The following is a 26,255-nucleotide window of genomic DNA, read 5'->3' on the forward strand; positions in this document are numbered from 1 at the left end:
GATTTGTCACACGCCACATAACCGGTGGAAAAATTCAGTCACCGCAACATCCCTATTAGATTTCAATAATAAAATGACAAGAAAAAAAAAACTCAATTATAAAAGAGGTGAAATCTGTATTTCCATTAAAAAATATGTTGGTGGGTCCCAGGATAGATTACATCTATTTGAGTGGGTCACAAAATAAAACTTCAGTTTGGCTACAGTAAAAATACTGTAAAATAACTTGGGCTTGGTATCAGCAACTACAGAACCTCATGACAATTTACAATATCATAGAATTGTAAGTAGATTGCAGATGAAACTGCACAAAATATACCAACTTTTGTCTAAAGGTATATTCACATTATAAGCAACTTTGCGCTGTGTCGCCCGTCTCTTTCAAAGAGGTTGTTAGGAGGCGTGCCTAAATCTGGTTGTCATAAACAAATGAGTAACGTCCACTCCAGTAACTGACGAGAGACGGATGCCGTGAACTCCACTGCTTCGTTCTCATTGGTAGTCACTCAAGAAAGTCGCTCATCATTTGCATAAAGTTAAACTTTTCTCAACTTTGTCGCAACTGGACACGTCCATCCGGTCGCTAATGGTTACTGTCGCTTGTGTCGTCGGATGCTGCCAAGCTTCCATTGAAATCAATGAGATTGTGTCGCTCTGCTACTCCTAGTCGCTGCTAATGTGAATGCGGCTTTATACAGACATGTGACCACACTGAAAATTAATAAATAATTATAATAGATATTAGAGCTCACGTAACACGCTGTTTCTGCATTTCTGATGTTAATCTGGAGTACCTATAGAGTAGTATGACATCCTTTATATCTTCGAAGAGTCTTTAGTTTAATCAGATTTATAAAAGAAAGATTAGCTTTACCGAATCTTTCCGATAACGTACGAAAAAATGAAGAAGGAGGAGTTATACCGTGGGAGGAGCGAGTACGAGTCATGCAACACTATACAACACTGTTTTAACTTATGATTCATTACATGTTCGTGTCATTTATATAATATGCACGCGACTATTTCCAACATAAGACAGAAGTCTTACTTAACGCGTTCAACTCGATTATGACCCGGTTGGGAAAATCCACTGCATCAAACACACACGCAAAACTCCGCTGCTACCCCGGATAATAAACTATATCCATTGTTTCCATAAGGCTGGATGTCTTCTCCTTACATCCAAAAACACACTTTTGTGCCATTGTTGATTTTTGAAATTAAACAAAGCTGAGTGGCGTGATAAGCTGTTAGCAGCTCTAGCGTCTCCTGCTGATTGATGGGTGGGCGGGGTTTTCCAGGGGAAGTTTTTCGGTGGAAGCCCATATAAAGAAGTGATACGTATCGAAAACCCCTGAAACGTCAGTTAGAACTGTAATTGAAAAAAACTTGCCGAAACTTGTACGAAGCCTGGCGAAGTGCATTCGGCACAGAAATACTCTAACATGTCCAACTGCTGTTTTGACACTTTGCCTACGTTTAGCATGAGGAAACAACTCTATAACTGTGTTAATAAGTCAGAATGCTTGAAATACCATTAAACCCCCCCTTTAATTTAATATCATAAGAAAAAAAATGGACGATTGCAGATTAAACAGGTAATGTGTGAGCTCACCTGCAAGTCCCTACATAGCTTAAGTGTGCCATCTGCATAGACAGCTAAAAACTGGTTTTGTTTCTCTTTCTTAAAATTTCACCATGTGGGAAGAGATTTTTCCTGCGTCAATAAAAGCACTGCCAATGATTTGTTAGTCAACAATAAGATCTGGCCGATTTGACCGAAACTAAGCCTTCTGTTACCTAAACAAATCAATGAGAAAATAAAATCTTAACCGAATATAATCTGAAACCAAACGTTCTTCTGGAACCATGGTGCTCTACCATATCCGAGAACTCTGAGAGGAAACTAAGCCATTTTGTTCCAGATTAGTCATCATGACCTCCAGCAACTGCACATGGTTAGGTGAAACACCAAACTGCTACAGAAAAGAAATGAATCGTGCTACAACAACAGGCTGATATTACACGAACACAGACATTCATTTGCACCCCAGCTGGGTATGTTACCATAGAGAAAAAACTTTCTTTAAAGTGAAGATTCTGTGTACAGTATGTGCTTGGATTAACGCTTGGATCTTTACTGGTGAGAGAGCGCTCCGCTGAACTCATTTAAGCAATATGAGGTAGCTCTACACAGGGAAAAGACGGCAGAGGACGATTGCCGTGAGCTGCATTCCTTTCCGGCTATGCTCTGAGATGTCCCTGCTTTCCCTGTGCCTTGTGCTTGTGAAAAATCAGAAGTATGCAAGGAATGGCCATCTGACAGGACCACTGAAGTGGTTCCTCTCCAAAGCGGCCACGCCAGTTCAGGCTGTTTGGAACAAACAACAGCTGCACTATGTGATCACAGAGCCAAAGGCCTGCGCTATGTGACCAGAGACACCCTTGGGAAAACGCTCTTTGCCACATCCCATAATGCCACTGCCAACTAAGCACTGTACATCCAGTACCAAAATGCCCCTACCAGACACACTGGGGTAGTGTATAATCTTACTACATGTAAGTCTGTACTATAGACCCAAAACAATTAAGATAAAGAAAGTAAATAAACTTTGACTATTATTTATTGGTCAGACATATGTGATCGCAGCATCGAAATCCAAATAAATCCTGGAAAAAAAGGATTTACACTTTACAATATGGCACTAACTGGCTATAGCACAGATGCCATTTATGTCTAGCGACGCTTGTTTCAATTCTCTAATGTAAACTCTACTGAGATATAATATGACTCATAACTGTATGACAATCACTAAAAGACTAACAGAAAGGAAATGCAGTAAATGCATAATGCCGATAAAATCAGCTCCATGTTACTGTGCCTATGATAATGTATTCATTACAATAAAGTGTTGGACACTATCTCACATGAGACTCAATATGATTCTTATTGTCTGTCTGTGTGTGCATCTAGTAAAGCGAGTCACGGTCACTTCACACTCTGTAAACAAATATCTGTGAATATAATTGCAGCTGGTTAAAAGATGGTTAAATCCCACCTGTTCCTGTCTCTCAGCACCAACAGAATGCTTGTGATAGGTTGCCTGGTCATTGTGCCTTAGAGGGTTGTCATGGTCCGAATGTTTGCAGGGTTTTGCTGGGTCAGGTATTTAGCAGGCTTACGCCAGCCGTATAAGGACTGCCACAGTACCAGGAACACAGATGCACCTGTCAATCGGGGGACGGAAACTCGGGCGGGGGGCAGGAGGGATGGAGGCAGGGGGCCGAGGACTTAAAGGAAATGCTGAGTTTATTTACCTGCCTGTCTGAATCAGCCGCTGAGACCGTTAACCATTTTGTACACCAGGCAAAACAAATACAGACACAGAGGAACCACGCTCTGAACTTAAGCCATTTGCACAGAGCTGTCACTTTTGTATAGGTGAGCCCACCTTACGCTTTAAAGGAAAACACCACCGATTTTTAGACGAATTAATACATGCTATCTTTTTTCAATGCATGCACTTTTAATCTTTGTACAGTGCCTCGTGAATGTGTTAGCTTTTAATCTAGCCCCATTCATTCCTATGGCTCCAAACAGGAATGAATTTAGAAGCCACCAAACACTTCCATGATTTCCCTATTTACAGACTGTTAGACGAGTAATTACACGATTAAATATTGTGGCACAAAATAAAACTTCTGTTTGGAGCCATAGGAATGAATGGGGCTAGGCTAAATGCCAACACATTCAAGAAGCACTGTACAAAGATTAAAAGTGCACGCATTGAAAAAAGATAGGTATGTATTAATTCTTCTAAGCTGATGTAAAAACATAGTAAAACATAAAAAACGGTGGTGTTTTACTTTTAAAGCAATACTACAGCCAAATATCAAAATTACCCCATGATGTACTGTACTCACCCTCAAGCAATCCAAGATACATACGTACATCATCTTTCAGACGAACACATTTGAAGTTATTTTAGTAAATGTCCTTGATTTTCCAAGCTTATAATGGAAGAAAACAGGGATCAGGGAACAATTTTTGACTCTATAGCCCAAAAAAGTGCATCCATCCTTCACAGAAGTAATCCACATGGCTTCAAGGGGTTAATAAAGGTATTTGGCAGGTAACTGATGCGATATTGAAAGAAAAATGTCTATGTTTTAAACTTTGTAATAACTAGCTTCCGGTAACCATGCCATCTTGGACTCAGCAATTCACAAGTGTCATTGCGCAACAAACACTTTTGCTGCGTCCAAAACCGATACTATATAGTACGCGAAAAGCAGTAGGGGAGGCGAGTAGTATGTCCGAATTAGGGATCGACCGATATGGATTATTAGTGCCGATGCCGTTACCGATTTTTGTTTCATCAGCCTTAGCCGATGACCGATACAGGCTGCCTATTTTCTTGAGCCGATATTGCTTTTGCTCACTCAATTTACATCATAAAAATGGCACGATGACGCCAAATGTCTCAATTGAAAAAAGTAACTTTTATTGAACTTAAAAAAACTATATTTAAAAAATAGTAAAAACAGGTGAGGGTGCTATTAGACCATGAACTGCACTCTCCACTATGACGAGGAACTATCTGCAAAGGATACTGATTTCTAGCACTTTACTACTACACACATATATATATAGAGATGAGAAATAAAAATCCGCTTTGTGCAGCTATGATCAGCTGTTAGGCTGAACTTTCGATGTTGTCATGGAAAGGATGGTTGTTTTTAGTCACACAACCTGCAATCGCTTGCGGCTTCCAGCACTCTGTCTGTAAATAATGCCGGAAAAAAATCGCCGAACACAGCAGCCACATATCGGCCGATGCCGATACACATAAAACCCGCAAATATCAGCCCGATATATCGGCCGGCCGATATATCTGTCTATCACTACATAGTATTCCAAAAACAGTATGCGAAAAGTACCCGGATAACCTACTACTTCCGGTTAGATTTTGCAGTGTGCATACGATGGACACTTCACTATCCCATGATGCCCCGGGAGAGGAGTTATCCAACAAAGAAAACGACGCGTAGGCTGAATTGACGCTGAAATGACATGATGTGATGTACGTGATGTAGCAACATGGCGGATGTAGTATGTCCGAATCTCATTCATACTACCAGGATTCATACTATACAGTACCTACTGTTTAAACTGTAAGTAAGTAGGTACTTCATCTCATTTAGTACCTACTGTACAGTATGCGGTTTCGGACGCAGCCTTACTCTGCAAAAACTCTCACATAAATGGCATGAGCTCAAGATGGCGCCGTTACCGGAAGCTAGTTATTAAAGTTTATAAAGACCTTTATTAATCCATTGGAACCGTGTGGATTACCTCTGTGAAGAATGAATGCACATTTTTGGTGTTTAAAGTTAGAAGTTGTTCCCTGATCCCTGTTTTCTACCATTATAAAGCTTGCAAGAGCAAGGACATTTACTAAAAAAACTTCAAATGTGTTCGTCTGAAAGATGATGAACATGCGTATCTCAGATTGCATGAGGGTGAGTAAATGATGGGGTCATTTTGATATTTGTTTTTCCTTTGAAGTTTTCCAGGATAAACAAATTAGGGCAAGAGGAACCTTCAAGTTCACGTGAAAGAGCATGAATCTCTCAGCCCGGTCGTTCCAGCAGTCAAGCTTTTGTGTTGGGGTGCTTTGTAATGTTGAAAAAGTAGCCCTGCTCTACCGGTGACATAGACAGAGCGGCCCGCTGGAGAATGGAGGCAACCCTTGTATTTGTAACTGTCAGGGAGGAACAGTTGGACACATGACCTTGCGCGTGTCCTTCATGACTTGACAGTGTGTGTACACACAAGCAGCAGGGCAGAAACGTCGCAGCTGCCGCCATTTTCCAACATCACATGACTGTTTACACTCGCTCGATCAAACACCTCCCCTCGCCCTGGAACCTGAAATTGACAGAATCCCACTAACACAACTTAATGCTCTTCCATAGGCAGGTAATGCAGCTTAGGGGCCTGTGACACAACCTCTGAGGTTTTCTTTGAATGATAATCATAATATGCTAATTCGTTTTTTGAGAAGCCATTGAAAACCCTTGATAATATCCTTCTGATGTCCTCATAAAGGGCAGAGTCACTTCAACATCCATCACTGGCTCATAACGGTCTGGCCTAGATTTCCAAATATCAAGAGAGTGGATGGGGGTTGTGGTGTGCTCTACTGTAACATGTCGGTTATTCTCTAAGCAGATGAGAAACAACGAGGGAGAATCGACTGTTTGATCACAAACAGAGTAGGCGCAAATACTGTGGCATCGTATATTACAAATCAAGCCATCAACTTAAAATATGGATCCACAAACCCTGGCCAAGCATAACATTTATTGACTCAGGATCACAGCGTGGCTGGTGCAGTCACCCCTTAGGTTTTACCTGCAAGGCTGGAGCCTATGCCGTTTGGCACTGTGAGCTCTGGGCTACCCAGCATGTTACCTAATGAGAAGCACAAAATGAGATGATTAACCGTCTGTATCCTTCATCTGCGGGTGTGAATACACAGATTAGCCCACTAACACAGCAACCTGCTCCTTGTAGTGTGTCAAACAAATTCAATTTTCCGACTTTTTTCAGAAAGACAACTAATCAAGCATCTCTATTACTGCACATACTTTTTGATATAAACAAGCCCATATATTTTAGGGACAACAAGATAACTGCATAACTCAACCTTCAACATTCAAGGACATTAACAATAACTCAAATTAATGTGGGTTGGGAAAAAGAGGTGAGTTATTACTTTTCTAAGCAATCAGGATAAATTTTCACTTGTTGGACAATACAATCGGTAAAAACTGTATATTCATATACTTGCAACATCTTAGCAACCAATAAAATGCACTAGTACAAATTCGCTGTGACCAAACGGCCTACTTCCATACTATATAGTACGCGAAAATCAGTAGACAAAGCAATAAGTATGTCTGAATTCTTAATATTCAAAAAACACCGGATGACCGGATGACCTACAACTTCCGTCAAGATCCTAAAGTGTTCATTCGATGATGATCATTGTGTTAAAATGAAAATAACCTCAGATAGAACACCACAACAACCGAAAAACAACATATTAAAATAGATTGGTGACCATAAAGCCAGCAACGCCTTAACACTGCTGAAGTCATATTTTTCGGAAGATTAATATACAGGTATATGTGTGTGTGTGTTTGGTATATGTGGTTTACGGGACATGAATAGTATATAACGACATTTTTACTATGCTATAAACATGGTTTACTGAACATCTTAAAAAACATACTAGGGGCCAGATTCACTAACAGCTTGCGCAAGCGCAAACTATCATTTTGTCGTTAAATAACTATGTCGGTACTTACTAAAGATGTCATTAGCGCTGCAAAGGTGTAGTTATCTAGTTATTTTTGCGACTGACCTTATTAAATATCTATTTGTAGGAGTTTCCCTTTAAGACGCAAATTTATGGGAGCAGAGTTTTTAAATGATTCACGCAACGCAATTTACTAATGTTTGGCGTGTGTTATGATTGGCATTTGCGCTATTATTTAACGCCGAAAAAAGCACGTCTTAAATTACTTTGCGCATGCAAAGTCTGAAATTATTGAAAGAAAAAGAGACATCACAGAGAGCAGAGAACGCGTGATACATTGCAGAGGATTGTTTTAACACGTAACAGTTTATTTGCAATGCCAAATAACTTTATAAAAATATATTACTCTAAAATATTGTTTGCCAAGCCATGTTATTTTTTATTTGCTGAGGAAATGAAAGAGGAGTTACTAGGAGAAGTTACACAATACCAGTTGTTTCAAAACTCATTGTAAACCTTCAAATCAGACGTAATTGCGCCTGTGTTATTTAATTTGCGCTTTTATAGTAAATAACCCGCAGATATTACCACTCCCATCTGCGCATTTTTTGAATTGCGCTTGCACGCTACGCTAATAGGCTTTATGCCCAGCTGCACTACTTCCTGAACTTCAGCCAGCTCCTTGTTTCCTGTCTGTCATTATTGGACAAATTGATTAATCCAGGTGTGCCTGACCTCAGTAGTCACAAACAAACTGATTAATCCAGGTGTGCCTGACATCAGTAGTCACAACAACAATAATCAGATAACCTGGATTAATCAGTTTGTCCAATAATGGCAGACAGGAAACAAGAAGCTGGCTGAAGTTCAGGAAGTAGTGCAGCTGGCCATAAAGCCTATTTGCCCTGTTTAGTAAAACCCTAAATGTTACTTTTTTATAGGTTAAAGGTTGGGGTTAGGGACTGGGGTAGGTTAGGGGAATGTACTGTATAAAATGCATTGCGTCTATGGAATTGTCCCCGTAAACCACATATGCCAACGTGTATGTGTGTGTGTGTGTGTGTGTGTGTGTGTGTGTGTGTGTGTGTGTGTGTGTGTGTGTGTGTGAGTGTGTGTAAAAGCTCTTATAATCTAATTTTGTTATTACGAGAATTAGAGTTTGATTTTTACTTACATTAATGTCAATCATTTACATGGTTTTACACTGTCAATATAAAATATATCAAAGCTATATTTTCACAAAATGTTCTTTACATTATGGAAGATAATTATATTTAGAAAACAAAAAATGGCTTTCGCTGGGTTTTTTGCATATTTTATATTTTGTTGCGGCTAGCATTTTAGTCTATATTGGTATTAAAAGAACATATTTAACTTATCTACAAAACAATCAAAGGCAAGTGATCTTTATATAGTGATCAAAGTATAAAAATGTAAATATAATAAAATCTGAACCAGAAAATCTCTCTTAAGTCAGTTATACAAGAAAGGCTATCAAATCGTCCCGTTTTGATTTCGAGCGGTATTTGTACCGTCGAGTACAAACTTCAGAGAGCATGTGCTGGCCTGTGAAGGGTGAGGGTTTAAGTATTGTTGAGGTCAGTAATGGGTGTTGTTGGAACATCAAACACTTTTTGCAGCGATGCACTGCAGCAGTGTTTTTGCACTTTACTACGATCATGCCTCCCTCCTACATACAGTAGCAACAGAGATAAAAGGATGACTAATGTGTCCAGCACAGAAAAACATGCATTTAACACTCGTGTTATAACTTAAAAACGACCAGCGCACATTAGGGCCAAATTCAAAATGGTATTTATGAATTTTTAGATTTAAGATTACATAAAATAAACATCAAGAAGTGATTATCTGTATCTTTGCATTGCATTTTCTTTTGTTGCAATGAGAAATGTTTGTGAAATGCATTCACTGTATGTAAAACAATCTCTTTTTTTCCAATTTGTCAGTCTGTCTGTCTCTCGCACTTCACACTCGGGCTGGTGCGGCCCAGCCACAAAGCCCACTGCTGTCAGACCAGCTTAAAGAGCAGATCAGACGGCATTACAGCCCTGCTGTCGTCATGGAGACCACTTCCAGGAGGCTACTAATTGATCTCACTTCCGCTTCTCTCATGCCAGTACTGAGGTGTGAAACACCAAGCATATCAAGAAACACAACGATGTCTGTGCACAGCAGCTAGGAAAAACATTGTTTCATTATTACTTCCTCTAACAGATCTCACTATCTGAGACGTAGAAAAACAACATCTGTATTAAATACAGAAAACACATCACTTGACATATAAGCCACTGAAAAGATTTCAAGATGTGACAGTAATGAAACTGCCCTACTTTTCGTGGTAGAAATTAAAATATGTCTAGGGAATAGCACTAACCTGCGCTGCCTGTACTCGGGGGCCTCTGCGGGGGCCCGGCAGACACTACGTTTCTGTGCAGGGAACCCTGAGGTGGAGACAGCATGGCACCATCACTCAGAGAGGCAGTGGCGGCTGACAGGCTCTGACTTCCCAAAGAGGCCCCGGGGTTGTAGGACATGGCGTTGGGGTTTGACACAGGCACAGCCACATGCATGGAGAAGTTCTGCTGGGGAAGGCCTGTAGGCTGAAACAGATGCACATACATAACTTTATGTGAGGAGAACTACAGAGCAACTTAACATGTGCTATTTAATTCAAATATCCCCACATCAATAACACAGATAACTGATTCATACTGTATCTCGATTCATACTGAATAACAAGAAATTGCACAATAATAGCATGTAGTTGGTTTTTTGCAGTGTTCGAATTCATTCAACTAGAATGGTTGCACACGTCTTTAAGCTTCTAACAGGATTGAAAGATGGCCCTTGAGTTTTGGTGCTTTTATCATACAATGGAATAAAACAGGAGATAGATTGCATGGTGGAAAAACGTAATCTCGGGAGGGAGATCTCTGGATCACCTTGGGCTGTCCAAAAAGCCTGGCAAAAAGTGAAAAATACTCCTGGAAAACAAATCTCCTACTGGGAGTCGTTTTTACTGTGCTTGGAACACCAATTTTGACCCAGGTTTAATACATAAAACAACAATTCGAGATGAAATATATTACAAAGGCATGCACATTTGGGCAATAACTTGAAATAGCTCTTGAGTCAAGCATGGCTATAGCCAGCACTGCACTTGGCCCTTTTACAAAACAAACCATAAATACAAAACACAAAAAAACACTATATAATTATTATTATTATTTTACAGCATTTACTTATTAAGTCTAATCGACATACATATACAAAAATCTGATTGAGCTTAAATAACAACAGGTAATCATGTGATTGCATTAATGGATAGTGTGTCTTAATAAAATCAACAGGCAGTGCATTGCTGACTATTCATAGTTATCCACAGAGTGGGTGTGAGTAGGGGCAGTGACAAACCACTACATCCACTTAACAGTGCAGTGAGACAGTTAGTACAAATATTAGTAGTTAATAACACAAAAAACTGCAGCATTGTTTATTCGGTGCAGCGATAAAAAATCACCTGGCACCCTCTATCAGGTGCATGTTATGATCACCACCCAACAAGATCACTATTGTGTCACATTATGTTTTAAAAATAAAAAAGGCTACGTTTTTGACTAAGAATTTTCCATATTTGTTTGTTACTTGGACGTTACTTGGCTCAGCTTGTTATTACACAAAGATACTGGGCTCTGGTGTTGCCACCCACCAGAAGGAGTGAGAATAAAAAATCATTTCTGTTGGAGGAGAAATGGTGAGAAAGACTCTCCGTCTTTATAGAATGGAAAATCTTCTCCATCACATGACCTGGACAGAGCACAGTACTGAGAGAAAAGATTCAATTTCCAGATCTGTTTGGCTAAGTGCTGGGAAGAACGCATCAATTATTTCAAACCAATGAATCTGTCAATATACTAGCCAGTCAGTGGACTTGTAGGCATTTCCTTAGACAATACACTGTGCACTTTCTCACAAAAAAGTCTCATGCAGAGGTTTGTTAATCTTTCTCCAAAAAATCTGAATGTTTGTCTAAAAGAGTCTAACTAATGTTTTAGGATTTTAAAACTAGCATTATGGTATACAAGGGCGTATACGATATGTCCGCTATGAGAGCAAACATTTCAAATCATGGTTGGATAACATAAATCATCAGGTTTTTGTACATAAATTGTAAAATCCATGCAGGATCAGGTACTGTATATGTTTACATTCATGCAAATAAGGAAAAGATCCAAATATTTCATGTAATGTACTTTTTAAACGAATAAAAAACCATTTTCACTCAATTTGTTACGTTATAATAAATTATTTTTTTATTACAAAAATTTTATAAAATAAGATGCAAAAAAATAGATACTTATACTTTAAACTTTTGGCCCTCACTATATGCAATTTTTTGGTAAGAATTAAAGGATTAGTCCATTTTCCCAAAAGAAAAATCCAGATAATTTACTCACCACCATGTCATCCAAAATGCCGATGTCCCTCTTTGTTCAGTCGAGAAGACACTATGTCTTTTGAGGAAAACATTGCAGGATTTTTCTAATTTTAATGGACTTTAATAGAGCCCAACATTTAATACTTAACTCAACACTTAACAGTTTTTTTCAACAGAGTTTCAAATGACTATAAACAATCCCAAACTAGGCATAAGAATCTAGCAAAACGATTGTCATATTTGATAATAAAATTAACAAATATACAATTTTAAAGCACAACTTCTCGTCATGTAGATCCGGTCGTGATGCACCAGCTGACCCCACGCAATACGTCATGACGTCAAGAGGTCACAGAGGACGAACGCGAAACTCCGCCCCAGTGTTTACAAGCATCTTGAAAGAGGACCGTTCCTACATTGTTGTATGTCAACTGATACTAATTCATGTCTTTGTGGCAGTTTATTGTTTACAATGGTCCGCAAATGTGCATTTTATATATGTAACACGTGACCTCCCTACGTCACCACGCATTTACGTTAGGTCGAGCTGGACCGGACCTAGACGAAAAGTTGTGGTTTAAAAGTACACATTTTTTATTTTTCTTGTTAAAAATGACAATCGTTTTGCTAGATAAGACCCTTATGCATTGTTTGGGATTGTTTATAGTCCTTTGAAAATCCGCCGAAAAAAACTGCTAAGTGTTAAGCCAAGCATCAAATGTTGGGCTCCACCAAAGTCCACCAAAATTAGAAAAATTCTGCAATGTCCTCCTCAAAAAACTAAACCTCCTCTCGACTGAACAAAGACAGACATCAACATTTTGGATGACATGGTGGTGGGTAATCTGGATCTGGATTTTTCTCCCAAGAAAATAGACTAATCCTTTAATTGAAAATTAATTATAGAATAACTAATGATACTATGAATGAGAGCTTTGAATTTTTTGATATCTTCTAAACAATGTGATCTTATTAGGGTGAGAGAAAAAAGCTACACAATTAAAAATATAAGTGCAATTCCACTGGACAAAAAGAGTAAATATGCTTTAAAAGTCTTTATTTGTTGAGAGAGGTTAAGGGTGAGGCAATGAAAAGGGGGTGTGTATCCTTTCTGCCACAAAGCCAAGCAAAAACATTGCATTTACTTACGATTTTATGATTTCGCATCATATTATCAAACTCTTCATTAATTTTTTTATATTTTTCTTCTGTGTGAGGGGTGAGGACATATGAGGAGTCGGGATCCGGGCTATCACAGCCTCTGTGTTCTTTCTTGTTAAGCGCACCACAGCGCTTGTACATTAAATCACTCTCTTCGTTTAGTTTGCCGAAACGGTCGTCCATGAGGGGACTGTGACCGAAACAGTCATCTGGATCAGGACTGGCACAGTCATTATGGCCTTTGTTTCTTAATTTCTGAAAATAAAATTGGAAAATTCACACATACGTAGGCATTTGAAACCCAAACTAGGGCTCAACAATTAGGATTTTGTCTACTGGCCTGGTCAGGATTTTAATTTGGCCTAAAATTTTTATTTAATAATATTTTATTATTTTTTTCTTTACCAAATGAACAAATATACTACAAATAATTTATATGATTAGCTTGTAATACACTTTGCTAAAAATGATGAAGAGAAACATTACTGATTTCACATTAGCCTACTAGATAACATTACACCACAAAAAAAAAAAAAACATTTACTTCTGTTAGTCTGACTATGAACATTTATTTATTGTAATATCAAATTAAATGATGTCTAAATATCAACAAAATAAACTACCTAAATAATGACAGTACAATATGATCAATCTAATCTCACAGCATTTAGTAAAGAAATAGTTAATGAACTTCACTACAATCGACTGTAATTGTGTGTTTCTGTAACATCTGCTTAGTGAGCACAAAAGTGCTAGGATGAAATTGAACTGGTAACAGTTCAATGGATAATTCGGCAAATACATTAAGAGCTAACACGCTGATGGTTGCACCATGCCTATTGCATTAGTCCCCAGGGAGGAAATTGAATTGTCACTCCTTATCCTTTCCCTTAAAAACATTAAGCTCTAGAAAACCAAATCGTCTTTGTGCGTATCTCTCCCTCCCTCCCCGTTCGACTCTTTCTTAGGAACATACATTTCCCTCAGCATGTGTGTGTGTTGTGATGCATATTTCATTATCTTTCAGTTATCATAAGCCACCCAGCTGGAAGACACACACACATAAGGGGCTCCCACAGTGCCGAGCTTTAGAAACTCTCTTACTGTAATTCGGCATCCCTGCCATTCACAGGAGCAATGTGAAAGCAATGTACAAATTGAATGGATTATCATATCCGGTCACTAACATTTAAGCATGGAAGGGACTGATTATATTAAGTGCAAAGTGCAGAGGTCATGCCACCAGATTTAGTATTACAGTATCATCCTTTTTTTACCATGAGAGATAAGACACTTTTTAGTTATATTAGCCAATAAATGAGTCCTAAATCATTTCTATATTCAAAAGCATATCTAATTTCTAAAAGTATGCCAAAACTATACGCTTTATAGTCAGGTGGTATACTGTATGTGAGACTGGCATAGTATATACATAGAAAAAACTATAATAATATTTAAATCAATACCACATTGGTAAGCACACATTATCAAAGTGGTATATAACAATATATATTGTAAAAAGCATGTATAATGTATACAGCCTATATGCAGTATATAGTGTACAATCCATTTTGAAGGTATTCATGATGAAATTTACAGTATATACAGTACTATACAGGCTTTCAGTAATGTGTTACCCCTTTTTTTCACACTTTTGGTTGCGCATCAGATTGACTGCGTTAACAAGACGACAGCAAAAGGTGTCAGGGCGCGCTTGAAAATGGGAAATCTTCATTTGACGCCCCGGCCTATTTCTTGCTAGATAGAGCCTCTGTAATAAGACTACCTCAGGCGGTGTGGTAGCAGAGGTCACATGTTCTTTCAGATGAAAAAGTCATGTTTTGAAGGAAGTGAAGCACAGCACACATACACTAACAAGCCCCTTAGTCTCTCACAATGTGTGTGACTGCGTAGGTATGCTTGTGTGCGAGTGCCTTTGCAGTGCAGCTGCTCTCCTCTGGTATTTCAGTGAATTGAAGTGAGATCTTTGTTGATCTTTATCTACTTTATCTAACAAAATGTGCAACCAAGCTCTGAGAATTCTCACTGGCACGTGTGCACAGGAAAGTTTGAAAAACGTTCATAATGCATAGTGCTGTGCAATCTATCTACGTCTAATGACAGCACAAAACGGCTATACTGCTTACATATATATGGCTTTTCTGGGACCTTCTGTAACCATGAAGCTATTTAGTGCGGTACCGAAGGTGGCTCTTGCTCTTACTTTTTGAGCAACGCCTTCCTGGGTCATTTCCTGTTTACAGGGCCCTATGTGGCTCTCTGAAACACTGTGTTTACCAGTGAAACTATGCACTTTCTCCCCCAGAGTGCCACAGATTCCATCAGGACCTGCAAATTATAGTCCCAACCTGCTCATTATGTGGCAAGTACTGTGGCTGGAGCAGGGCAGCGAGGTCTGTGTGAGCAGGGCAGGGCTGCTGACTTCCACAGTAACCCCAGGGACACACCCGTCTGTTGGGGCCTGAGTCGACAGGGAGGAGCCCCTGTGGAAAGTACGGCTGCCAGACCAGCCTCCTCATGGGTACACGTTCCTGGCGATGCAGCACAATAACATATCAAAACAAAGCGTAGTCAATCTTCAACCGTGGAGCTGTCGAAATACTGTATGGACACTTGACATTTTAAAGGATTAGTCCATTTTCTTAAAAGAAAAATCCAGATAATTTACTCACCACCATGTCATCCAAAATGTTGATGTCTTTCTTTGTTCAGTCGAGAAGAAATTATGTTTTTTTGAGGAAAACATTGCAGGATTTTTCAAATTTTAATGGACTTTTATAGAGCCCAACATTTAATACTTAACTCAACACTTAACAGTTTTTTTCAACGGAGTTTCAAAGGACTATAAACAATCCCAAACAAGGCATAAGGGTCTTATCTAGCGAAACGATTGTCATTTTTGACAATAAAAATAACAAATATACACTTTTAAAGCATAACTTCTCGTCTAGATCCGGTCGTGATGCGCCAGCTAACCCCACGCAATACGTCATGACTTCAAGAGGTCACAGAGGATGAATGCGAAACTCCGCCCCAGTGTTTACAAGTGTCTTGAAAGAGGACCGTTCCTACGTTGTTGTATGTCAACTGATACTAATTAATGTCTTTGTGGCAGTTTATTGTTTAACCCTCTGGGGTCTAAGGGGTTTTTAGGGCCCTGGGGAAGTTTTGACATGCACTGACATTTGTGCTTTTTTCAGTTGCTTAAAAACATATTAATGGCAAAAGTCTCATAACACTGCGTTCAGAACAAACTGGGCTACAATATCATATAATCAACATGTATGTACATGTTTGTATTTTTGAGAGAAAAATGTTTATGCGTGGTTTTTGAAAAAGCAAAAATTTTAAGTCACTGATATAAGTCCACAAAACTAATTCTAAACATGTTTTCCCAAGACTTTTCAAAACAGGATCTAGTAGTCTAGAGTTTTTTCTTCAAAATGATATGAAAATCATTCGGCCTACTCGTTCACATAAAGCAAGATATTGATTTAGAATTTCTAAGACACTTTTGCTAGGGAAAGGCTGTATGCGTGGAGGCGGGAATGCTCCTGAATAATCAGTGATTGACAGCTGAGAGACAAAAGGGTTGCATAATGAGCCACATAATGAGCCTTGTGGGGATGTTCAACAGGAATGTAACTTTCTCTGTAGTAAAACCATGATGGTTTAGTTTTCAATTTAAATGTAAATACACACACAATATATATATATATATATATATATATATATATATATATATATATATATATATATATATATATATATATATATATATATATATATATATATATATATATATATATATATATATATATATATATATATATATAGATATATATATTACATTAATTTCACATGTAGGCTATAAGTTACCTTTTAAAAACCATAGTAGCCTAATCAAAGTGAACACAGGGTTTGTGTGTGGCAAAAAGCTCAAAAGAACAACTGCCTATCGTTGTTTGGACTCTTAGTTGTGTTTTTGTAATCATTATATCATTATAGTAGAAACACAACAAGGGACAAGCATGATAAACTTGCACGATAAACTTGCTCAATGTTTGTTTACAGCCGCCGCCATTACCTCACGTGTTGCTCATGAAAGCAGTCGGCTTGTTCGACTTCATGCGGCGCCGCAAAGATCGACAGCCGGGCGCCGGCAAAACACCCCGAGAGCGATCCGCGAAAACATATGGAAGAGTTGGCTTTTAAATCGCTCTCGCGAAACTCCGACGTCACCCGGCTGCCGGTTCCCGCGGCGCCGCACTAAGTCGAACAAGCCTATTAACTTATGTGTGCACATGCGAGTGATCCTGTGTTTAATAAACGTGCTGTGCGGAGATATATGCTTAGACGCAACTAAATAAGGATTGTACTGTTTGCAGTCGCGTATTTTATAAGAATACCAAAAACCGCGTCGAGTTTCCTGACTCGTGTGTTTGTTTACGTGTGTTTCCCTCGCGTGAAATGTTTGACGGAAGAACAATGAAAACACTCGCGTCTGGAGATACTGACACACATACGCAAGTCAATAAGGATTTAGATGTCATGTTTTGGTGCAATCGGATGAAACAACAAGGAATGGAGATCTGGGTTGTGGACTGGATTGCGTATCCATTGACTGCAGGAGGCACAAGTTATGCATATGGATGTCTCTGCTCATTCACTTCAATGGCGCAGGGGCGTGGCGATCTCTTCTCATTACAGATAATCAGGTAACATTAGAAAGACGGTCCCTCTCCTACTTCTCATACAGTTTACACCGAATGACAATATATGTTTTCGATCTCACTTACACCATTTAAAAGCTGACATTCCAAGCATTATGTAGACATTTATCTTTTGTTTATATGACATGTATTCGTGAAGTTACAGTTAATTTTCTGACGCGTTTCTGAAATGGCTTCACTGAGGGAGAGAGAACAAAACGCGCATCATGTTTATTTTCTTAATTTTGCGAAAAGCACAACATTCTGTTTTTATTGGGAGTGGACAGAAAAAAAGCTAGACACTTTAACGTTTTAAATGATGTATAAATCATATCTGTATGTCCAAAATCAGCAGAGTTATCTAAGTCTCTTTACGGAGTGATTGAAAAATAAAGAGTTGGCGGCGTCCGCGCCGCAGCCGACCCCAGAGTGTTAAAATGGTCCGCAAATGTGCGTTTTATATATGTAACACGTGACCTTCCTACGTCACTACGCATTTACGTTAGGTCGCGCTGGACCGGACCTAGACGAAAAGTTGTGGTTTAAAAGTACATATTTTTTATTTTTCTTGTCAAAAATGACAATCGTTTCGCTAGATAAGACCCTAATGCCTCGTTTGGGATTGTTTATAGTCCTTTGAATCTCCGTTGAAAAAAAACTGTTAAGTGTTTAGTTAAGTATTAAATGTTGGGCCCCACCAAAGTCCATCAAAATTAGAAAAATCCTGCAATGTTCTCCCCAAAAAACACAACCTCCCCTCGACCGAACAAAGAAAGACACCAACATTTTGGATTACATGGTGGTGAGTAAATTATCTGGATTTTTCTTTTAAGAAAATGGACTAATCCTTTAATAGTAAATACGTTAAAATGCAGGGCTCAACGCAAATAATTTTTATACTGCCAAAAATTTTTACTGGCCCCAACATAAAAATGTCAGTGTATTTCACATATTTAAAAATAATAATTAAAACGTCAAATATAATTGTATACATATTCAACAGACATGTTCCAACTTTTCAGCTTTATCTGTAAACTGACAGCAAACTGTGCAAAATATTGCATTGTTTCTTTCCTTGTGTTTTACCCTCCCAAGATGTTAAATAATATATACGCGATAAACGCCATTTTTGAAAAAAAAAGAGTTACTGCCAAAATAAGCATTATATTAGGTCAGTATTTAAGAGTAAATTCTTCATTTTACGCAAAATCCCATATCCGCCGTGTTATTCTGTCATCTTTTCTCCCTTTTTTCCCAAATCGCAATAAACGCCACTCCTCCTTTTCTACAGAATGCAATAAATCCGCTCCACAAATTACACCGCACCATTCCACGCAATGTAAACAAACAATGGCGGCGCGTTGGGTACACGGAATCCTAGTTTTCTAGACATTTACTGGTCCGAATGTCTCTCACTTTTGCCCCGGGCCACCGGGCAGTCCTTTATGTTGAGCCCTGAAATGAGATAAATGGAAGGAAATCTTACACACAAATAACACTAGCATTGCCATTTGTTTTGCCTATCATGGCCTCCAGCGCTTCAAAGACTAAAAACTGGAATGGCACGCTGGTAAGTTCCTCTTAAATGCCTTGGCATGTTTTGGGTGTCCCATAGACACTGCCCGCAGCTCTAGTAAATGGATCACTACATCAGCACATGTCCGAACAGGTGTCCCTCTCCCTAACACCTGTCAGCCCCTTCACCTCACAAATCAGCCAATCAAGAGCCCTGGTGTAAGCATGGCCATAGAAGGGCACGTTATGCGTTGCGATCAAAAGTTGTCAGTGCTGCAAAAAATAATGCATGATACACTTGGATGCGTGTGAATATGGTAAATACAAGATGGGGGTATGATCGCAAGTTTGATAAAACTGGATCATTTACATTCTTAATTACACCTTTAAGTGCAAGTCTGCCACGCTTTCTCATCAAGAGAGCAAAGTGTAGCATTTTCGGTAAGCTTTACTTGTAACGAGGGATGATTGTAAACACAGCATCAGAAGAGATCTAGCAAGCAGCCTACATCAAGTAACACTTTCTAAACTATGTGCTGTCTTTATTTCTGTTGTACCTGAACATCTAATATCATGAGTTTAGATGTCGTAAGGGAAAAGGAGTGTTATTGTTATGAGAGCGTGGAGCGCGCTCAGTGTGTGAGAGCGTGTGAAAGAGGGAGAGTGGGCAGTGCTGGCGTAAGCGGTTCTGGAGAGGGAGCTGAAAACTCATATTGTGTAATCTGTTCAGCATGTCCCGCATGGCTCAGAGACAGGACAGTGGGACAGTCGCCAATATTCATGCCGATATTCGCTTTTTTAATAGAAGGTTCGCCAAAAGACCTGTATTGATAAAACTTTGGCAGTCGACACAAAAATGAGAGTGACGTCAAGCCAGCACAACATAAATGCGTAGTGTTTTCATTTGACTGGATCTGTGTGTGTGTAATGAAACAAGACCTGAATAACACGTGAAAAGGGGGGATAGAGAAAGCAGACACTTAAACCCTTCTTTGCAATAAAAAATCTTTGCTATTAAACTATATTTGAAGAGTTTGGTTCCAAAACGCAATAAATCCATTTTGACTAATTTCGGTAAAAAACTTGTTTTCTATACCAAGAAAGTGACAAGATGAAAACCACTCTTTTCTGTTACAAACTTTCACATAGCATCTTTAGGTTATAACAACAAAAAAATTCAAATCCATAACTTGATTTTTAAAGATTAATTAAAAACTGATGAGAAAAGCTTGATGCTGTCGGGAGAACAAGCAACCAATCCCGAGTGCCTCTTGCGTAAATTATTAGATGTTGATGGCTTACGTTTCTTTCCTGTCGGAGAAAACCACCACAGGCTTATCAATGCCATTAAAGTATTATTTTGTTTTTTAGTTTGCTGATCACAAAGTGCAAAGTAGATGAAGAAAAATAAGATTCTGAGGACTCAACGCACCGCCATTATTTGTTTACAATGCGTGGAATGGTGCGCTGTAATTTGTGGAGCGGATTTATTGCATTCTGCAGAAAAGGAGGAGTGGCGTTAATTGCGTTTTGGGAAACAAGGGAGAAAAGATGACAGAATAACACGGCGGATATTGTATTTTGCATAAAATTAAGAATTTACGCTAAAATACTGACCTGATACAATACTGATTTTGGCAGTAAGTCACATTTTGGAACCAAACTTTTCATTTATAATGATAAATAGTTTTGTTCCTAAATGAGAATGTCCCCAAGGAAGGTTTTTTCAGATTTAGCTCACTTCTAATGACAATTTTGTATCTAAACTACAGCTAAAGATGTTCACAAACAGTTTTATACTTGGACAGATGTGATATATAAGAAATATCAAAAATGAGGTAAAAAGTGTTTATGGCAGAAATTTATTCTTAAGCATGAAGGTCTAAAATCATCAAGCATAATTGTAAAAAAATAAAATAAACCCTCGCTTGCGTAAGCTTCTTTTAACATTCGCACAGTGAAATGGCACAAGCACTTTACAGTATACGTCGAAAAGCATTTCACTTATACCCCCGTTCTATCAAAGGTCTTTTGTATTGACTTATTCATGTGCTGCACGTGGATGAAAGGAAGATTCAGATATAGTCGGAAATTGTAAGCCTAAAAGCCCAGCATTCAAAATAAAGCAGGAGCTGGAGAAAAATGAAAGAAGAAAGAATGGAGGATGATGACAGAGTGCGAGCTGTGTAATGGGTGGAGTGAGGGTGGAGAGCTTATCCTCCGTTTCTGATTAAATCATACAGTACGGTGACACAGCTGTGTGTGCGAAGACTTTTTTAGCTTTTGTTCATCTATGATACGGTGCATACTAATGTAAAATGAGGTAAAAAGAAGTCTCTAATTTTACGTTCAGACATTTACTGCTTTCCTTATGTTTAAAATTGAGGCATGCTCTGTCAAGGTGGTGTAACCAAGTTTTTAGCACAGAGATTACGGAAAAAACACGGAAAATGTGTTCAGGATTTGTCTGGGAATAGTTTGATTTTGATTCATTCACAATGCCAGTTTTCCGGAATCTGTGTGTGCGTTTACAAAGATCCCATAAAGAAACGTGACAGATTTGTAATTGTGCATGTGGTGGATTTTGTCCGCAGCATCTTTAGTTTGCTTATTATCGATGATCTCTCTTCAGGGTTCCCACACCTTAGTTACCTTCACATTCAAGGATCTTTCAAGGACTTTCCAGGTCCAATACCCTAAAATTCAAGGACTAAATGTGTGGACACATTTCAAGTGAGTGCAAGGTTACATTGTTTTACCTTTTAAGATACATTGTTACAGTTCCCTTTCGAGGGAACTTGCGGTGCGTCACTACGGTGACCCTTTGGGACGCCTCCAGGGGTAAATGCGTCTGAATGTGTATATGAAATTCAACCAATGGTGAGGCTTAATGACAAAGACAGAGTGACGCGGGAGCCAGGAAGTATATCGCTATCTGAAATATTGCCAAAGACGCGTTACAGAGATGGAGGAGACACAGGGTCTGGTTCCATTCTCAGGGAACAACAGTTACATACCGAGATGTTTTCATGTGTCAAACACAACTTTGCAAAAAAGCATTTTGGTATGAATCAACATTCACATACAGAAGATATAAGCATTTAAAGCGAACAGTTTAGCACGTGTGCTTAAAAAGTCTAGAATTTTTATGATATTATCCTACACTACACAGTGAATAATATGGATTTTTTTCCAGAAAACTTCTTGCATAAAATAGATTCAAGCACTTTCAATGACCTGTATCTATGTATGGATATTTTCAAAAACTTACCAGGGCCTTGAATTTTTCCCCCCAGATTCACAAACTTTCAAGGATTTCATGGACATGTGGAAACCCTGTCTCTTTTAAAAAACCAAGCATGTGCATTTATTTTCTGATTTGATCATGAACTAGCATGTGACGCCTTGTTCTGTTATGCTGGTGAACGATCTCAGCTTTAGTGGAGATAGTGAGGAGCTCCCTGATTTCTGCCTAATTCCAGTTTACAGACATTTCTCATCGTGACTGTTTATATGCTTAAAACCCCGTGTCAAAGAGCTCGAAGATAACTTATTGTTGCGATGGCACTTACTACGTCACAATGTTTCTGCCTTCTGTTCACACAGGACGCATTCCGTAAATGTTATGGGAGAAATCCAAGAAACAATTGCGGGATGTGTTTGTGATCGCACAGAAGGCACGCTGACAATTTTATGGAACTTTTCTGGGATCAGCATGCTGTGTGAATGGGGTTTATAACTGTGACCCTGCAGTGTTGTCGCAACTGAGTAAGTCAGCATGCTAAACTGTAAAAGATCACAACTGTGCTTGGTGCATTTTGCTTTGTGTCATTATCATGGTGGTTTGAGTGTGGGAAGTATCTTAAAGGACAAGTTCGGTATTTTACACTTAAAGCACTATTTTCAGATTGTTTATGATGAAATAGAACGGTTTTGACTGAAATTTCGACATATTCGGTGTTTGTTGTTTTACCTCCCACCTTTACAATGGCTGCATAGGTGCACAGGAACAATCCTTCCTAAAATGCATTAAACTTTCGTTTACAAAGACGTGAAACTCACCAAGTGGTCAGGGGTGTTCACTTATATGCTCACACAAAAATCGCAGCAAAAGATTGTGTCATTGTGAACTTGTGGACCTATTTTTCCAAACGCCTCACACCCGTATATTCTTCCGTTGAGAGCTTGAATGATAGACACTCCAGCTCAGTTGGTGGTGATAATCCGCCTTTGCCAATTGCAAGAATACAAACAACGTTCCCGGCGGCGGAGTAATACCGTACCTCACAGCACATCTAATACAAGTCAATGGAGTTGGCCAAAAAACTAAGATAAAACCTGTTGGAATGCGTATTTTGCAGCAATTTTTGTGTGATCATATCAGTGAACACCCATGACCACTCGGTGAGTTTCACGTCTTTAAAAATGAAAGTTTAATGCATTTTAGAAAGGATTGTTCCTGTGCACCTATACAGCCATTATAGAGGTGGGAGGTGATAGAAGAAACACCCGAAAATTCTCGGGCCAGCATCATATGTCCAAATTTCAATCAAAACCGTTTTATTTCATCATAAACAATCTGAAAACAGGGCTTTAAGTGTAAAGCACCGAACTTGTCCTTTAAAAATCAGTGCATATATATTGCCCAATATATTATGTTAGGCTAAGTCTATACGAGATGCATTTAAAAACAATTTCTTGCTTTTTTGTCGTGCCGATTCGCACATTACATAACAATTCACAGCCTTGGTGGTGCTGCTTCAATTACAAGATCGTTCTCTTTGACTGCAGTTATGATCAAACTTTGTTTTCACACAACTTTGAACACATAGCGAAGGTTGATTTTTGCAACATGTCAACAAACAAAACGAAAGGTGTTATTTTTGCACAAAACAAAAAATGAAGAAGATAAGAGATTATGCTAGTTAGCGAGAAGTGGAGTTTTTCGTTCCTGCTTTCCAAAAACAGTTTGTTGTTCTTTCTCCCTCACTTGGTTTTAAAAGAAATGCCGCTGTTAGTGCCTGTTCAAGCAGGCCAACGTGACGTAGCACACCACTAATAGCACAACTGCACAAACAAGCATATCCTCCCACATTGACCCATATTATTAATGTCTATAGTGTAGGTTGAAAAAAAACTATTCTAGGAAATCTCTACTGTTCTGAACTTTGCTCAGATATTATTCTATGGATGTGATGTCACGCGTGATTTTCCTGCCTCTGTGCTATTGTCTTAGTGCTCCTCATACAGGAAGCTGGACAGCGGGAGCTCATTTACAGCAAGTGAGTCCGGCTGAACGTTTGTTAATTATGATCTTTGCGCAGCTGTTTGGAATAAAACAATATACAGTGAAATCTAATCCCCCCCGCCAGACAAAAAGCTGCTTCACAATGAATGGCACATAAATAACAGCAGAAGTTTAAGTGCCTGATGCATCTCTGTCGGTTCTAAGAAAAAGCATGGTTTCGTCTCAGTTTTGCCATGCATCACAGTTAATTACCACTGGTCGACCACTGAGATTGCTGTTTTTATATGAAGATTAGTTAGCAAGGATGTTACAGTTCTAGGAGCAATAGTGTCCCACAAAGACAGGCAGATGCTCGCAGACAGTACACTGGCGGGCTTGATCAAGCTATTAGTTGCCACTGTGCAGAAAAGAACATAATCACTATCAAGGGTATTTTGAGACATGACTGCAGATTGGGAATTGAAACCAAAATTGAGGTGAAGGCATATCAAAGTCATCAAAGTTTCTTTCCAATGAACTAATGTTGCTTTCTAGTCCCACTGGTCTAAATAAATTATCTCATCTATTTAACACTGAAATCTACAGTGAAGCTATTACAGTTAATGACGAACAAAGGGGAAAGAAGTGGGAAATTTCCATTTGACAAATATATCCGTTTTCATTTCAGTTCATTTTTCTTCCCGTCACCCATTTCCTCCAAAACTAGTTAGTCTTTCTCTCCCTCCTACCTGTCTTTCACTCCTAACCATCTTGACCCACAGACTGGATCATTAGCCATGAGAGCCCTTGAAACAATAGCCCCCCCGAACCCCTCCATTCCTCCTCTCCTCTAAAATATTCATAAGGACAATTAGGAGTTCCGATAAGGCAGAGAGGAGAAAGCAGAGAGGGTAGGTCGTGCCAGCAGGACGTCTGTTCTGTAACACTCTATACCCCTGCCACCGAGCAGGCCTCATCAATCTGTGAGGGCGCACCTCTCCACACGCACCTCGCCAGCCTTCCGGCCTCCTGTCATCCGCCCTGAAAACCGCCGGCCTTGACCGTGGCCTTGATACTCTCATTGTGTGGTTTGTTCGGTCAAAGGACGAGACGCTGGGGTGGCGAGCGGGCTAGAAATCATATTTAACAAACAACCAAATGGGTTAATGGTGGACTGCTTCACAGACGAATGCATATATTAAATGAGTTGGTGGTTTTGTCTTTTTAGGTCACCAGCAGTGAAAAATCTCCTGGAAATCAGGTTCTCACGTCACTACGATTTCGAATCAAATTAGGTCGACGGGGACTTTGAAATCGGACATCTGACATGCCAAGTGGGCCTTATTTAATTAATAAAATAGTTAATAAGACTGATTTCAGTCCCTATTCCTCATAAAAGCATTAAAAAAGCCCACTACCATATTTCGGAATGTATTATTTTATATTACACAAAACACATTTGAAGAAATACACATATTGGGTGGTTTCCTGGACAGGGATTAGCTAAAAACCAAGACTAGACCTTAGTTTAATTAGAAAATAACAAGATTTAACAAACATGCCTTACTTAAAACTAGGGATGCACCTATAAGATTTTTTTGGGCCGATACCGATATAAACAGACAACTTCTGGCCGATACCGATATTAAACACTTGTATACAATACTATATAGTTGGTCTTTTTGCTAGTTTATTTCTGCATCAAATTATTTTTACTGAACATGGATTGGATCTAATTAACATTCAACTGACCAACATAATAAGAGAGGCACAAATTAAGCTAAAACAAATATAATAAGACAGCATGACAACCTTCAAAGGTGGTTTTTGCT

The 26,255-nt window shown here is 38.9% G+C and overlaps 1 protein-coding gene across 12 annotated transcripts in view; it reads right to left on the reverse strand.

The window, feature by feature from the left end:
- mef2aa (myocyte enhancer factor 2aa) overlaps positions 1-26,255 on the reverse strand; it is a 112,649-nt gene that overhangs the window by 18,362 nt on the left and 68,032 nt on the right. For 8 of the 12 annotated variants that reach the window (XM_055175007.2, XM_055175009.2, XM_055175011.2 and 5 more), the window contains 2 exons: positions 12,937-13,203; positions 9,724-9,949 (listed from right to left, as the gene is read on the reverse strand). In XM_055175007.2, coding sequence (XP_055030982.1) covers positions 9,724-9,949; positions 12,937-13,203 — 493 coding nt within the window. The remainder of the gene's footprint in view (positions 1-9,723; positions 9,950-12,936; positions 13,204-26,255) is intronic. The other 4 variants (XM_055175019.2, XM_055175018.2, XM_055175015.2 and 1 more) reach the window with 1 other exon arrangement.

This window comes from Misgurnus anguillicaudatus, chromosome 15 (assembly GCF_027580225.2).
Source record: "Misgurnus anguillicaudatus chromosome 15, ASM2758022v2, whole genome shotgun sequence".
Classification (NCBI taxonomy): domain Eukaryota; kingdom Metazoa; phylum Chordata; class Actinopteri; order Cypriniformes; family Cobitidae; genus Misgurnus; species Misgurnus anguillicaudatus.